General features: G+C 51.6%; 1 protein-coding gene across 5 annotated transcripts in view; it reads right to left on the bottom strand.

The window, feature by feature from the left end:
• Positions 1 to 15,212, bottom strand: part of ARHGAP4 (Rho GTPase activating protein 4) — a 22,527-nt gene extending 7,315 nt beyond the window's left edge. For 3 of the 5 annotated variants that reach the window (XM_069108442.1, XM_069108446.1, XM_069108445.1), the window contains exons 1-10: positions 14,066 to 15,212; positions 5,185 to 5,392; positions 4,869 to 5,031; positions 3,971 to 4,033; positions 3,410 to 3,601; positions 2,099 to 2,227; positions 1,778 to 1,999; positions 541 to 642; positions 233 to 424; positions 42 to 126 (exon numbers count right to left, since the gene is read on the bottom strand). In XM_069108442.1, the coding sequence (XP_068964543.1) occupies positions 42 to 126; positions 233 to 424; positions 541 to 642; positions 1,778 to 1,999; positions 2,099 to 2,227; positions 3,410 to 3,601; positions 3,971 to 4,033; positions 4,869 to 5,031; positions 5,185 to 5,392; positions 14,066 to 14,132 (1,423 nt within the window). In that variant the 5' untranslated portion in view covers positions 14,133 to 15,212. Of the gene's footprint in view, positions 1 to 41; positions 127 to 232; positions 425 to 540; positions 676 to 1,777; positions 2,000 to 2,098; positions 2,228 to 3,409; positions 3,602 to 3,970; positions 4,034 to 4,868; positions 5,032 to 5,184; positions 5,393 to 14,065 lie in introns of all 5 variants that reach the window. The other 2 variants (XM_069108441.1, XM_069108444.1) reach the window with 1 other exon arrangement.
• Positions 15,213 to 15,214: the final 2 nt, after the last annotated feature.

Genomic DNA, 15,214 nt, shown 5'->3' with positions numbered 1-15,214 from the left:
GGGGCTAGGGCTGGGGGGGCAGGGGCTGGGGGCAGGCCCACCTCTCTGAATGGCTTCTTGAAGTTTCTCATATTTTGCTTGCAGCTTGGTGAGGATGCTTCTGCAGCTCAGATATTCTTGCAATTTCTATGGGGCCCAAGGGATGGAGCGGTTGGTTGCTCATAAATCCCGTGACCCTGCCAGCCCCAGAGCCCCAGCTTCCCAGGTCGCCCCCTACTCCTGTGGCTCTCACCAGGATATAGAAGGTCTCTGTCTCCTGCTGCTGACCCCGTCTCCGTGTGAGCTGCCGACAGCCAGGGTCAGAGCTGGTGGACTTGAGCGATTCAGTGGAGGGGCCGGCCTGGAAGGCATCTAACACATCACTGTCATCGGAGGAGGCCTGATCCAGCAGGGCCTGCAAGCTCGCCTTAAGTGTCTTGTTGACCTGAAGGTGCAGAGGAACAGCTCTGAGGGCCACATCCGTGTTGCCATCAGGCGGAGTGTGTGGAGGGGCTGATGCCCTGCCCTGGGGTCCTGGCACTGAACCCCTGACATTCCTACCTCCCCGGTTTCAATGCTCTGTTGATCCAGGCGGGCTTGAATATTCTTAGCTCGAGGAAGGATTTCATCCTCCAGGTCTACAGGCACCTGGACTTCTGACACCTGCAAGGTTGGAGGCGGAACCACAGGACCCAGCTGTGAGAAACATATGAAACGTGGAGAACCGAGGAGAGCCCATGGAGAGAGGAGAGCAGGACTTGTTTCATGTCCTGTTTGGAAAAGCTACATTACCTGTCAGTCTAGCCTACAGAATACTTCCAAACTTTCTGAAGGAAGAAAGTTTGTAGCTTGGACAAAAAACCCAAGTGACAACAAAGTGTCTGGGCCCCATAAAGAGAAGGGCTAGTTTGATTCCCCTCCTAGAGCGGGAAGAGAATCCAAAAAAATCTCCATATCTGATTAGGTCCAGAGAGTTAGTCCATCACAAGATCCTAAGCTTCCTGCTTCCAGGAAGGCCCAGAGACTGGACTTCCTTCAGAAGGCTGTGATTCTAATCAGGGACTCCATGGGATTACTGTTCCTATAAGCTGCTAAAGGAAAACCCAAGGGGAAATAAGAAAGATAACTAAGAAATGGCTTTTCTTTGGGTATGCATGGGGGGGGGGGTGCAAAATCTAGGCCCAAATAAAAAGAGGGAGGAACCCTGCAAGACAAGGGCAGAGAAGAAGGAAACAAGAGGAGAGTGCCCACTAAGGGCCGCCTGTCCTGCTGCCTGGGGTTATGGCCTTTCCTGCTGGCCAGCTCAGTTCTCCATCTGCTCTCAATGGTAAACCTGTAGAGGTTAATTCCGCATGACAGAACCAGAGTAGCCCCAATAATACCAGATTCAGTTCTTGGACCAGACATTCCAAAGGATTTGTGGCCTATTTGGCCGAATTAATATATGAGAGAAGGTGTGGAATGTTCACTGTCCAGTTGGATTGGACTTGGGGAGAAAGCCACCAATTGAAGCGTAGTTAGTGACTTACTACCTCCACCTGGTGGCAGCATTTGCAAAGTGCAGGGCAGCCATTATCAAGACAGAAACCAGGCGGGCCCAACAAGGACCTTAAAACCTCAGCATTGAAATGGACTTTTAATATCCCTGCACTTTATTGATGAGGACACTGAGGCTCAGATAAGGGCAGGCCCTATGTGCTTGTTTCTTCCCTCCCTCTGGATCACCAGCCCATTTGGATCAGAAATGGGGCCCTGGGGTTGGAGCTCAGGAATTTCCTGGGGCAAGAGCCTTCTTCACCTCATCGCCTTCATAGGGTTGGTATTCAAATCGGAGAGGCGGACAGTAAGCAGAGGCATGCAGCTCCAACACCTTGCTTTTGTCTCCTTCTGGGTCCAGGGTGTCCAAGGCTGCCTCCAGTTTGCTAGGGCCTTGACCAGAGGTGGTCTTGGCCCGGGTCACGGCTGCCGTGTAGCCACGGAGAACCTTCCTCAGAGCCAGGTGGAAGCCTAGATCACTGCACTGGAGAGGAAAGATCCCCAAGAGTCCTTAAACAGGCTGGCCACCAAAGCAGGGCCCTCCCGGCACCCCCACCCCCCGGCCCCCAACCCAGGCACCCACGTCCATGATGGCGATGGCATCTTGTAGGTAGTAGTTGCTGACGGCTGCGTTGGCACTGGCCAGGCTGAGCAAATATTCGTTCCGCGCCTTGGTGCACTTCAGCTTGTGCTCTAAGAATTTGGCCTGGCGCTGTTCAGGAAGCACAGAGGAATCCCAACGGAACTTAGTGGCCTGGGGTACCTTGGTGATCCCACTGGGCAGGGGGCACACACTCATCTTGGCACTAGCCCCCCCCTTATCCATCTCTAGCCAACTTCCACTACCACAGGGTAGGATGGGGCAGTTCAGAACACAGTGGGTGTCATATAAGCCTGGAACCTTGGAGACAGAACCTTGAAGAAAACACTGAGTCCAACCTCCCTCCACAAGGTTGAGGAGGGGAAACAGAATCTCACAGAGGGGAAGAAATTTTCCCCAAAGTTACAATAGAACCAGAATTTGAACACTGATCTGACTCCCAGTGCAGTGTATTTTCCCCTGAACAGGCTAGGCTAGAGGGGCCTCTGTTTCTGGCACTTGGAGACCTTCCCCCTATCTCCCCAGGACTGGGGGGAGGGAGGGAAAGAAGAGATGACACCATTTTAGAGGCAGGCAGACAAAGGCTCAGAGAGATCAAACAACAAAACACCCAGTGTCACACAAGCAGCTCTTATGACCCCTGATCCCCTTCAAGTGACATTTGCCTCAGAATTCCTCATTTCCTTCCTCTACTAAGCCAGGCTGCCTCCCATGAAGGCAAGAGGGCCCCCCACTGCTCCCAAGGTCTGTCCTGGCCCCCTAACTCCTTCCCTTTCCTTTCCCTACTAGGCCAGGCTGCCACCTTAAAAGCAAGTGGGCTCTCCCTTCCCCCAAGAACTGCCCACTGGACTGCCCTGGTCCCCCAGACCCTTCCCTTCCCCTTCTCTACTAGGCCAGGATGCCCCCATAAAGACAAGAGGGCTCCCCCTGCCCCCCAGACCCGCCCATTAGGCCACCCTGGCCACCCAGATCCCTTCCTTCCCCTTCTCTACTAGGCCAGGCTGCCCCCATAAAGACAAGAGGGCTCCCCCTGCCCCCCAGACCCACCCATTGGGACACCCTGGCCACCCAGATCCCTCCCTTCCCCTTCTCTACCAAGCCACGCTGCCCCCCCTAAAGGTGAGTAAGGTCCCCCTGCCCCCTAGACCTGACTATAGGGCCGCCCTGGCCACCCAGATCCCTCCCTTCCCCTTCTCTACTAAGCCAGGCTGCCCCCCTAAAGGTGAGTGGGGTCCCCCTGCCCCCCAGACCTGCCCATTGGGCTGCCCTGGCCCCCACTGCCACTTTCCCTACCTTCTCTATCAGGCGCCCGCCCTTCTTGAGGGAAGTTCTTCGAGGAGGAGCCCATCCATGGCCATCTAAGCCTTGCGAGGCGCTGAATTCCCCACAGCGGCCAGCACGCTTTTCCTCTTGTCTCTCGGCCTCTCTCAGCTTGCCCTCGGAGCTCACGCTCTCCGCCCTGTATGTCTGGTATGTCTTCATGGCCTGAGGAACAGCAGAAGTAAAAGTACAATCAAGGCACTGACCACTTACTTCTTTGGCACCTCCTTCCACAAGGGGTTTGTCCATCCATAAGCTACACCCCCTTAGTCTCCCTTTTTTAGGGGGCCGGGAGGGCCGACCAGGAGGGCCAGTGATCTAAGACCACTCCCTCCTGGACCAGTGCAGCAAACTGGTCCAGGCAGGCACAGGTCAATTAGACCAGAACCCCAGTGGTGTCATAGAGGGCCAGACTCCAGAGCCTTAGAGATGGGGAGAGTCCTTGGAAACCAAAGAGCAAAGGCACTGGCTGAGGTCACAGTTGCCCTTAAAGGCCCAGGCAGGCCCCCCTCCCCCAGGCCATCCCCTTCTCACCATCTGCAGCTCTGAGACCACTTTGAACAGGTCTTCCTGTAACTGCTGTTCCAGATCTTTACTCTAGGGAGGAAGGAGGGAAGTGGGGCTCACTGATCACAGGGAGCTTCTGGCCACCTATCTCCTGCCTACCTGATAAAGCCCATACTCTGGGCTTTGGAGGCCCCCCAGTCTAGCCCCATCACCTATGCTCCCAATGTGCCCACCTACATTCCTGTCAGTCTAGCCACTGGCTTGTCTGACTCATCACAATCTTCCAATACACTCACACTCACACAGACACTAAAACACACACAGATATAGACACAAACACACTTAAACACATAAATACAAAAATAAATATACATACACACTTAAATACACACACAAACATATGTATAACTATATACACAAACACACTTAAACACAGACACACACAAATATACAAATATATGCATAAATATATAGATACCAACAAACACAAAAATAAACACAAATACAAACACAAACATACAAATACTCAAATATATATATATATACAAACACACATACACCACACACACACACACACACATTACAAGCTACCCTGTGTAAGGCCCACTGATTTTCAAGGCCTAGCTATGGTGGACGCCCTGCTGGGAGGCTGCCAGGATGAGGCAGCCTTGGGGCTGTCTATCCCAAGCAGGCCTCCACATCAGTGCTGTTCACACACACATACACATACACACACACACACACACACACACACACACACACTCTCATACACATTCACACTCACACACATACAGCCTGCCTGCAGGCCACTTCCTTCTGTTTCTCTGCTATCCACTCTCAGCTCAGCAGGCTTGCTGACCATCCTCTCCCTGGCACCAAGCCCTCTCTGCCCCTGGTCCCCCTCCGCCTAGGCCCGGGCGGTCACCTTCTTCACCAGCCGCCCTACGTCCTCTCCAATGTGACTGAGCTGCTGGGTCAGGGGCCCAGCTAGCACCTCGCTGAGGGCCCCGTGATCCCGGCTCTCCTGCCGAGTCTGCTGCAGCAGCACATACCAGCAGTGCAGGGGAGACAGAAGGGACGGCTCCTTCCTGGGGGGGGGGACATAGGGGATGGGCCAGGGGCACTGAGGACCCAAGGCCCCCCATCGCCACCCACAGGCCCTGGGCTTCACCCAATTAAGGGCAGACACTCTGGGGTGGGACCCTACCCCCAGCCCCATTCCCTAGTCAGTCCTCAGATACCGGAAGTTCTGCTGGTCCCGGTCCTTGCCACTGGTTCGGCCCCCTCGGGCCAGGAACCGCTCACTGAGCTTCTCCAGTCCCTTGGAGTACTCCAGCTCCACCTCGGCCCTGCGCCGCATGAACTCGCCCAGATCCTGAAGCAGCTCCCTCCGAAGCTCGCCCTGGCCCTCCAGGCTCCGAAGCTGCTCTGCCAACTGCCATCGGATCTCTGCAGGGGTCAGTGGGGAGGATGGTCAGCTCTCTGAAGAGCTAAGGACACACACAAGGACGGAAGGGGAGGGAGAGATGGGGGGCAAGGGGCCACCATGGGCTGATAAGAGAACACATAAGAACAGGAACAGACTTGGCTTCCATCTCAGAGGCTTATGGATCTAGTGCTAGAAGGCCCCCTGAGGACTAGAGTCCAATCCCTTCATTGGACAGATGAAGAAACTAAGTCATTTGGCCAAGGTCACACATAGGAGCATGGGTCTACGTAAAAACAAAAGCTATCAATCAAAATGTATTTTAATCAAATTATTATAATTTTTTAAAAGGAACAGGCTTGATCTAATACAACCCTCTCATTTTATAGGAAACTAAGACCCAAAGAGAAGTCACTTGCCCAGGGTCACACAGCTAGTAAGTGAGGTCAAATTTGAACCCAATTTTGACACCAGGCCCAATATTATATCCACTGTATACCATGATGTCTTCCCTGCTCTCTGAGCTCTAATGAGCTATAAGGAAACAGGGTGAGGTGACAAGGGCCTTGTCCTCCAGGTGTACACAAAGCCACCCAGACCCCCCCACACACACCCCACACTAACACACTCAACACTTCTTCCCTTATACAGTTATCCCTTCCACATCACCACTTTCCCCATCTTGGTTTTGCTATATTATGGGTCAGCACAAGAAATGGGAATTTTGGGGGAGTTTTGAGGAAGCCACAGACAGACACGCAAAGGTCAGCAGACAATACAGAAAAAGTTTAGAAACTCAAAAACACATCAAGTATATGTATAGTATTGTATAATACCAATCCAAATTTTACAATAAGGTAAAACAAAAAATCGAATTCAGACTTCTCTGGATTACATGGATTTTCCAGATCTCAGAGATGCTGTGCCCCTAACCCTCACAATGTGAAAGGGGTAACTGGACAATGTTTTCTCTTCATCTTTGCTGCAGTCATCTAGTGACCTCCAGGGCACTTTCTCCATTTTAGGTCCAAGCTCAAAATTTTTCTCCTAGGAGTGGGGAGCCTGCGGCCTTGAGACTACATGTGACCTTCCAGGTGCTCAGGTGTGGCCTTTTGAGCAAGTTTGATAAACCAAATCCTTTTATTAAGGGGATTTGTTCTGTGAAGTTTGGACTCAGTCAAAGGGCCACCCTTGAGGACCTAGAGGGATCTGTTCTGCAAAGTCTAGACTCAAAGGGCTGCCCTTGAGGACCTAGAGGGGATTTGTTCTGGGAAGTTTGGATTCAGTCAAAGGGCCACTCTTGAGGATCTAGAGGGTTACATGTGGCCTCAAGGCTGTAGGTTCCCCCCCCCCCCATACCATCTTCTGCCACAGTGACCTATGGACTCAATATGTATAATCATTGCTTGGTGCCCAGCTTCTCTGGCCATCTCTCAAAACTGTCATGATTCACAACAGGGCACACAGAACACCAGGCCACACAGGGAGGACCTGCTGCTCACAATGTGACGACACAGGAAGCAAAGAGATGGCCAATGGGAAAGGAATGTGACAATAGGGAGGGCTGTCCTGTGGAAGGAGTTTGGCTTGCCTCTAGAGGGCAGAATTGGAAGCAAGCAGTGGTTTGCAGTTTTAAGCTTGAGGTCAGGAAAAACTTGCTAATGATTTGGGCTCTCCAGAAGTGATTGGGTCTACCTGGTGGCTCCCCTGTTCCTGGGGACTTCAGGAAGGTGGGATGTCCACTCACCAGACTCAGAATACAGGGGATTCTTGGACAAGGCCCTGCCACCAGAGACCATGTGACCTGCCAACTGCTCCAGGCCTGAACAGTAAGCCCACATGTATCTAATACTTAAGGACTGGAAGGAAATTTCACTGGGACCTAATAAGAGGTCTGTTTCAGCTCTGACTGATCCTCTGACCTTGGGCAAGTTCCTTCCCCACCCTAGGCCTGCTTCCTTTTCTGAAAATGAAGGGGGTGGGACTAGCTGCCTCTGAGGTCCCCTGTGGCCCTGGATCTGGGAGCCTATGTGTGACCCTGGGCAAGTCTCTTCTCCTCCCTCAGTTTCCTCCTCTGGAAATGGGGGTGGAAGGGACTAGCTGCCTCCGAGTTCCTTTCCAGACCTTTACATGACCCTCTTGCCACTAGACAAGGAACAGGGACCTGTGGCCTGTGTGGCCTATCTTGTGGCTTACCTAACATTCCCATCTCTCCAAATCCTATGACAGTATTCTGCATATATTAGGCACCTAAGGCCTACACTTCTCCTCCTGGGCTGGCAGGAAGTCAGGAACCCCTGGGTATCTTCGGGCACACTGAAGTGTTTCAGTGAAACTCTGGGTCTAACTTCAAAAGCCAACACCCAATTATTGAGTGTAGCACCCTAATTGTAGCCTTGTGGGAGACCCAAAGATGAAAAAAGATTCAGTTCCTGTGTTTGAAGAATTTCAGTCTAGGAGGAAGCCTCCATGCACAGGGCCTAGGAAGCAGAGAAGTGCTGGCTTTGAATCCTGCCTCTGATACTTAGTAGCTGTGTGACCTTGGATAAGTTTCATAAATTCTCTGAACTTTGGTGTTCCTATTTATGGAATAGGAACAATAGTGCCTAAGTCAGAGGGGCACTGTCAGGACTGAATGGGGACATGTGTAAACCTCAAAGCACCATATAAATGTTACTTCTTACTACTAATAAAAATTCATGGGATTGAATAATAATTGGATTCATATTTATGGTATTTAAAAGTTTACAAAATGCTTTATTTACAACTGTCCTGGACTACTTTGTCTCATTTTGCGGATAAGGGAAACAAGCCCCAGGGTGATGTCCCAACTCAAAGTCCCAGGACCAGGGGTGGGGGGAGCCCAAGCCTTCTCACTCACAGCACTCTCCGGCCTCCAAGCATTTAGCCAGTCTTCCCTAGGCACAGGATACCCTTCCCTTCCTTCCCCTTCCCAAAGAAGCAATCCCTTATCACCTTCTAGAAAGGCTTCCCAGACCTGCCTCATCCCACCCCACCCTCCCAGCTGTGTTTTCCAGCTAGCTCCAGGAATGAGCTCCCTGAGGGCAGAGAACAGGTTTTAGCACAATTCTGTATTGTCTCTGGGCAGCCAGGTGAGGCTGCAGTGCAGAGTGCCAGGCATGGAGTAGGGAAGACTCCTCTCTCTTCCTGAGCTCAAGTGTGACCCTGTGTGACCCTGGAAGAGTCACTTCAATTTCCCCATATGTAGGATGAGCTGGAGAAGGAAATGGCAAAAAACACTCAAGTATCTTTGCCAAAAAAACCTCAAACAGGGTCAGATGGGAAAACAACTGAACCGCAAATATTGTCTCTAGTGCCTAGCACAGGGACCTGCTCACAGCAGATGCCCCAGCAATGTTGGTCAGGTTCTGTTCTCATCTCCTCTCTCAAAGAACCCTTGCCCTGTGTCCCCCAGTCCTGTCCCAGGCCTGCTGTAGTCTCCCTCGGAGGCCAATCTGGCCCTTGTCCCATTTAACAGAAAATTCTCATTTCTACAGCCCTTAAAGGGTTACAAAGCACTTTCTCCCTAACCTGGGGTATGCTGGTAAATGTTTAACTGTCTCTAGGCAGGAAACCCTTGGAAATTTATTCTGGATTAAAAACAGTTTCTTTAGTCTAGAGCAGGGGTGGGGAACCTCAACAAAACTATATAAATCCCTGCTTTGTAGGGGTTGTGGAATTCTAAGGTGTAAAGGTTCACACTGAAAACTAAACGAACATTCTCAACTGTCAGCCTGTATCAGCCCCTGGAGGGCCTACCGGAACTTCCCATTCAGGTCCAAAGCTGACTGCTTTCCTCACCCAGCCCTCTCTGTCAGTGAAGCCTTTGAGTGAAGCCTTCATTGAGGCTTGGGCTAGGATCACTCGAGGCATCATTGACTGGTCCATCACTGCTATCACCAGCCCTTCTATTAGCAGGGGATAAGGCCTCTTCTGTGGCTTCTGATCCCTGATCCTTCCTCCTAACTCGGGCCCCAACTATTAGAACTATTACAGGAGGGGTAGCTAGGTGGTACAGTGAATAGAGCACTGGCCCTAGAGTCAGGAGGACTTGAGTTCAAATCCGGCCTCAGACACGTAACATGTACTAGCCATGTGACCTTCGGCAAGTCACTTAACCCCAATTACCCTGCCTTCTACCTCCAAAACAAAAACAAAAAACTATTACAGGTGCCTCTCAACAGTCAGTCCAGACGAATGTATTAAATGTCTCCCATGTGCTAAGCAAAAGCCAGGCCCTGCACTCAAGGGGCTCTCACTCAATCTACTGGGATATATACAAAGCAAGCTCTATACAGAAAAAACAGAAAATAATGACCAGAGGGAGGGCATCAGAATTCAGAGGGTTGGGGAGGGCTTCCTGTAAGAGGTGGGATTTAGCCAGTGTGGTCAGTGGTCAGGGCCAAGGAGGGGCAGCATTGGGGGACAGCCAGAGAGAATGGCCGGAGCCCAGAGATGGAGGGTCTCATTGTCTCATTGAATCACAGAGTATTGGGAGCAGGACAGGATGGGGATGGGAGGGGGGAGGTGACAAGATGATACTTCAGGACCTCCATTCTCTCCCTCCCATTGATCATTGAACTTTTGAGGCTGCAAAGAGCTTTGTCAGACATGATCTCATTTGACCCTCATGAAGACCTTTTGAGGCACATTATCTCCACCTCACAGAGCAAAAAAACCAAAGCTCATCAACAATCTATGATTTACTCACGGAAACAATGTTAGCTTGTAAATAGAGAGGATTCAAACCCAGGACTCTGGCTGAGTCCCACACTTTTGCCATTTACCAAATTGCTTCCTACTAAATCATTCCCTTCTAGTGTATATTCAAATTAAATTCAGGGGGACTTTATTGCCACAATATTGATGTGGTGAGGGACCCCACCTCCCTTCCAGGTCACCACACTCCAGATCTGAAGCCAGACAGGACTCTTGCTCAGCCGTACAGGAAGGTAAGAGTGGGCATACTAGGAAAGAAGCAGGGCCATAGGAGACCTCCTTGGGCCTCCAGCCCCAGCCAAACTCCCTTCCTCCTTCATTTCCTGTCCCTGAGCTCTGGAAAGCCCCTGGGCTGCCTCTCTAGACATAACTATTTCCTTCCCCTCGGGTACCAGCCAGGGCTCTCCCCCCATCCCACTTTGTCCTGAAGCTGGCCTCCAGCGTTTACCACTTCATCTCCCTCCCCTTCCCCCCACAGCAGGATCCCTTAGGCCCCTGCTTCCATCAGATGCCCTAAAAACTCTCCTTCTACCCCCACCTAACAGTGCCAACATCCCACCAAGATAAGGCTGGCAAATCACCCACTAAGGAAGAACGTTAGCAAAAATAAGATTTCCAATTGCAGGCTTATAGTTCTGTTGTTAAGGCCAGAGAGGCATTTGTCAGCTCAAGCAAAAGCCCTAAGCAATATGTGCCCCCTTGCCAGTCTCTATTGATACTTACTGAACCACACACCTCCAGCAGAGGGAGAGCACAGTACCATGGGGAGGGTGTCGGCATCAGTTCAAAGGATGCCTCAGATGATACTCATCACCTGTGGGAACTTAGGTAAGTCACCTCTCTTCCTGGGCTTCAGTTTCCCCCCCTTACAGAATGGTGGCATGGTGGCTTCCGATGTCCCTTCCAACTCTAAAGCTGTGAAATAGACACATTCCCTCTCCTCCATTTATCAAACAAGGTCTTGGAATGGTGGGGGTGCTGCTCAGATGTGACCTGGACCAGGAGCCCTTTGAACTCCCAAGTGCCTGAGCCATTCTGGAAGAATGTCATTCTGGAAGGTGTGTACTAGATTCCTGTTGTGGAATTTGCTACTCAGACTTCCTTGGTGGACGCCCACACCCAAACCCCCACTTTAGACCTTGTTAGAGGGCCACACCAAATTGTACCACTCTCTAGGGTCCCAGGACTTTGGGAAATTTCCAAGCTTTGCGTAATTGCCTGTAGCCACTTTCCCATAGGTCCTAAGAAATGGACACTTTTTAAAAGATAAAAAGTGACAAACTTAATTTCATTTTGAGAATCTTTTTTTCCTCTTTGAGACAATGTGATAGATGGCAAAAATGATGGTCGCTGGTCACTGCTACACACACACACACACACACACACACACACACACACACACACCCCACCACCACCACCACCACCATATCATATACACATGTATTTGATAACACTTCTCAATATAGATACACCATAAACACACTTTCTGTGGACACTTACAAGTTAAAACTGCTTAGTCTCCTTAGCAAGGAAAACCATTAGCAAACTATTAGCAAACGGTTCAGTCTTCAGTCCAAAGGTTAAATAGGATTTTCCAGCATGCTTTAGGTGGCTTGGCCTGGAGGGCAGCAGATTTGTGAATTCAAACAAAGTGATGACATCCAGAGAAGTTCTATTTATTTGTGCCCATCAATGGCACCAGGATCATATTGGAGATTGGGAGGAGTATGCCCTGTGAAACTCTGAGTGGGCTTTAGAGGATTAGGGACACAGACCCCGAATGGAAAGGAAGAGGGTACCCAAGGATAATCTTGGCCTCTTCAAATTTCTTTTTTCTTTTTTTTTTTCTTTTTGGAGGGGGGAAGGCAGAGCAATTGGGGTTAAGTGACTTGCCCAAGGTCACACGGCTAGTAAGTGTTAAGTATCTGAGGCTGGATTTGAACTCAGGTCCTCCTGACTCCAGGGCCAGTGCTCTATTTACTGGGCCACCTAGCCGCCCTGCCTCTTCAAATTTCCCAAGGGTCTTGGTAGTAACCAACCACTGCCCTCCCACCCATTTATTATACCCACAGCCCCCTCCACTGAGAAGCACTCCAGGCTGGTAAATGAGACTAAGGCTAAGGCCCAGAATGAGCCCAATGACAAAGGAAGGACCTTTTTTTTTTAAAGCCATGTTGGGGATAGCTGGGAAGGTGGGAGGGTGGCCAGTAGGATTAATGCCAAGACCACATTTCAGCAAAAATGCCAAGAACTCAAGAGCGGAGAACAGGAGAGTAACCTGGAGACCATGCCATGCCTGGACTGGCTAAAGAATGTGTAAAACTAGGGGTGGCTAAGTGGTGCAGTGAATAGAGCACCAGCCCTGGAGTCAGAAGGACCTGAGTTCAAATCTGGCCTCACACAATTGATATACTTATTAGCCATGTGACTTTGGGCAAGTCACTTAACCCTTTTGCCCTGCCTTCCCTCCTCCAAAAAAGCAAAAACAATTTTTAAAAGAATGTGTAAAACTGTTTTAGACTAAAGAAAGGAGGGAGGGGGCAGAAGAAGGTCTGGCTGGCCTCAAGTATTTGAAGGGAAGTGACAGAGGGATCTGATTCAGTATTTTGCCCAAACTAGGTACAGTGAGTAGAAATTGCAGGAGGGCAGATTTTGGCTCAGTTGGAGCTGTCCAAGATCAGAATGGGCTATCTCTGGATGTCAGAGGATCATGGGATTAAGAGCCAGAAGGGACCTTGGGGATCATAATCCAATCCTCTCAATTTATAGATGAGGAAACTGAGGCTGTGACTTGCCCAAGGCCATCAACTTCAGTGGTTACTCAGCCACTACTGGAACCAAGGTCCTTTGACTCTGTATCCAGGACCTTTTGGGTCCCCCAGTGGTCACTGGATGCCCTTGGTGTTGGGGATGCTGATTCCTAATCAGCTTAGAGCTGGGCCGGACAGTCCCTCCTGACTCCAAGATTGTGTCTGGTGCCTCCTATGTACCGGTCACTGCATCCCATTCTCCTGCCACCCTCTCTTGCTGAACTTTTAAAAGAGATGTTCATGCGATTTGCATGGAGGAAGACTAGCCCTAGAGAGAGGAGAGTTCCTGTCCCTCTGCCCTTCAGGGTCATGCTTTCTTGGGGGGAGGGGGAGGCCTGTGGAAGGTGAGAGAGAAGCATCACCATCATAGCAACCCCATCGGGTTTCTGAGGAAGAACTGGGTCAACTTCTGGAGTGGTTCAGCTCATAGCTCAGTGCCAGGGGCTATGCTGAGTTCCTCTTTCTGCCATTGATATCTATGGGCTGCCTCTATGCCCATTTGTAGGGTAGAGCAGGGAGACACAGGGTCTAAAGGGATTTAATCAGAGAAGCCTAGCAGGTCATAATTTGTGAGCGTGTTAGGCCAGACTTTGAGGGAGGATGGCTGGCCCCACTTCAGCCTTTCCTAAGACTGTATAGAGGTAGCTGGGGGCATCCCAGTGCACAGAGAGAGCCCTGGCCCTGGAGTCAGAAAGGCCTCAGCTCAAATATGATCTCAGACACTTATTAGCTGTAGGACCCTGGGCAAGGCACTTAACCTCTGCTTGCCTCAGTTTCCTCAACTGTAAAACGGGGATCATAACAGCACCTACCTCCCCAGTACTGTTGTGAGGAACAAATGAGAAAATATTTGTAAAAAGTGCCTGGACAACAGGTGATTAAAATGCTTATTCTCTCAAATTCTTACTGCCTGTTCATTGGCCCCAAGGAAATGAGGCCTGGAGGGAGATCACCCCAGGGAAACTGGGGGGAGGGGAAAGAGGAAGGGGTGACAGGCCCCGAGGAGCCCAGAGAGGAAGGAGGGCAGGCACAAGGAGGAAAGGGAGTGCAAAGTGCCCCGGGTGGCTGTCTCTCTCTTGCACCGAGTTCCCGACCCTGACCATGACTGTGACCCGGTCGGCACTGACGGCCTCCTACGCTTCTCACCTTTGACCTGAGACTCATAGTCAGTCAGCGACCCTCGCTCCTTCCTCAATTTCCCGTGAGAGGCCATGGCCGTGGCCTGGGAGGCAGCGATGGCAGGTAGCACTGCGGGGAGCGGAGGTTGGCGAGCGCCCCTGCCTTGGTCGAGGTACCCGCTCCGTCTCTCCGGTTGGTACTAAGGCTTCGGGCTCCGCACGTGCTCCAGCCGGGAAGGAGGGGGGGCCCCCCGCTGGCCCCAGAGTGCCACTGCGGCCAGCCAGTCCGTGCGCCCTGCGGGCAGCTGGGTCGGGACCCCTCGGCTCAGTGCCCAGTGGGGCCCGCCGAAGTCAGAGAGAAAACAGAAATGAGATCACGAAGGGAAGGAGGGGGAGGGGAGAGCAGGGGGAGGAACCGGGGCCCAGAGGGGAGGGGCAGCCGGGAAGATGCTTGGGCTTTGGCTGTTCTGCCCTGGGTACCCCTAGTATCTGTGAGTGGCTGGCACATACTGCGAGTGTACCTCTTCCAACAAGGAAGGGTTCGAGGCTGGGACACCCACTCTCAGCGTCTCTTCCCCCACCCCCAGACTCAAACTCCGTTTGCTTCTTAAACACTGCCCTGGGGCGGTTGAACCACACACCCCACCCCACCCCCCAGCCTGTTGTCCGCCCCAAGGGGAAGAGGACTGCCAAGAGTTTTTCTAAAAGGTCAGAGGCACTTGCTTTCCTGCCCAGGACCGAAATTTGGGGTGACAAGAGATGGGTGCAAGTTGAGGTGGCCCCTTGACACCCAGCGCCTCCATACCCCTTTGGGGTAAGGGAAAAGCTGCTTTATTTGTCCTTCCCCCCCCCCCAGGTGGTAACCACTTCCTGCCAGCGGAAGGAGCTCTTCTGCCTTCTCCGACAACTGTTGGGGCCCTGGCCCTCCTCCTCAGTGGGGGTGTGGAGGGGGGAAGGGGGGGGCAGAGAAGACCGCTGACCAGCGGTCCCTGTAGGGCACCACACAGGACCCTAACAAAATGGCCTAAATCCCCAACACTCCCACCCCAGGTACCCCAAGCCCACCTCAACCACCCTCCTGGGTCATGAAGTTAGAATCAGCCCTACAGCTACCCCAAGACTGGAGACAAGAAGGGAAGGAAGACTAGATTCAGACACAGAAGGACCAGAATTAGCT

This window comes from Petaurus breviceps, unplaced genomic scaffold (assembly GCF_028583685.1).
Source record: "Petaurus breviceps papuanus isolate PSGF00001 unplaced genomic scaffold, PetGlider_PUasm1.0 90386, whole genome shotgun sequence".
NCBI lineage: Eukaryota > Metazoa > Chordata > Mammalia > Diprotodontia > Petauridae > Petaurus > Petaurus breviceps.
The sequence above is the reverse complement of the archived record's forward strand: the minus strand, read 5'-3'. Positions and strand labels throughout refer to the sequence as shown.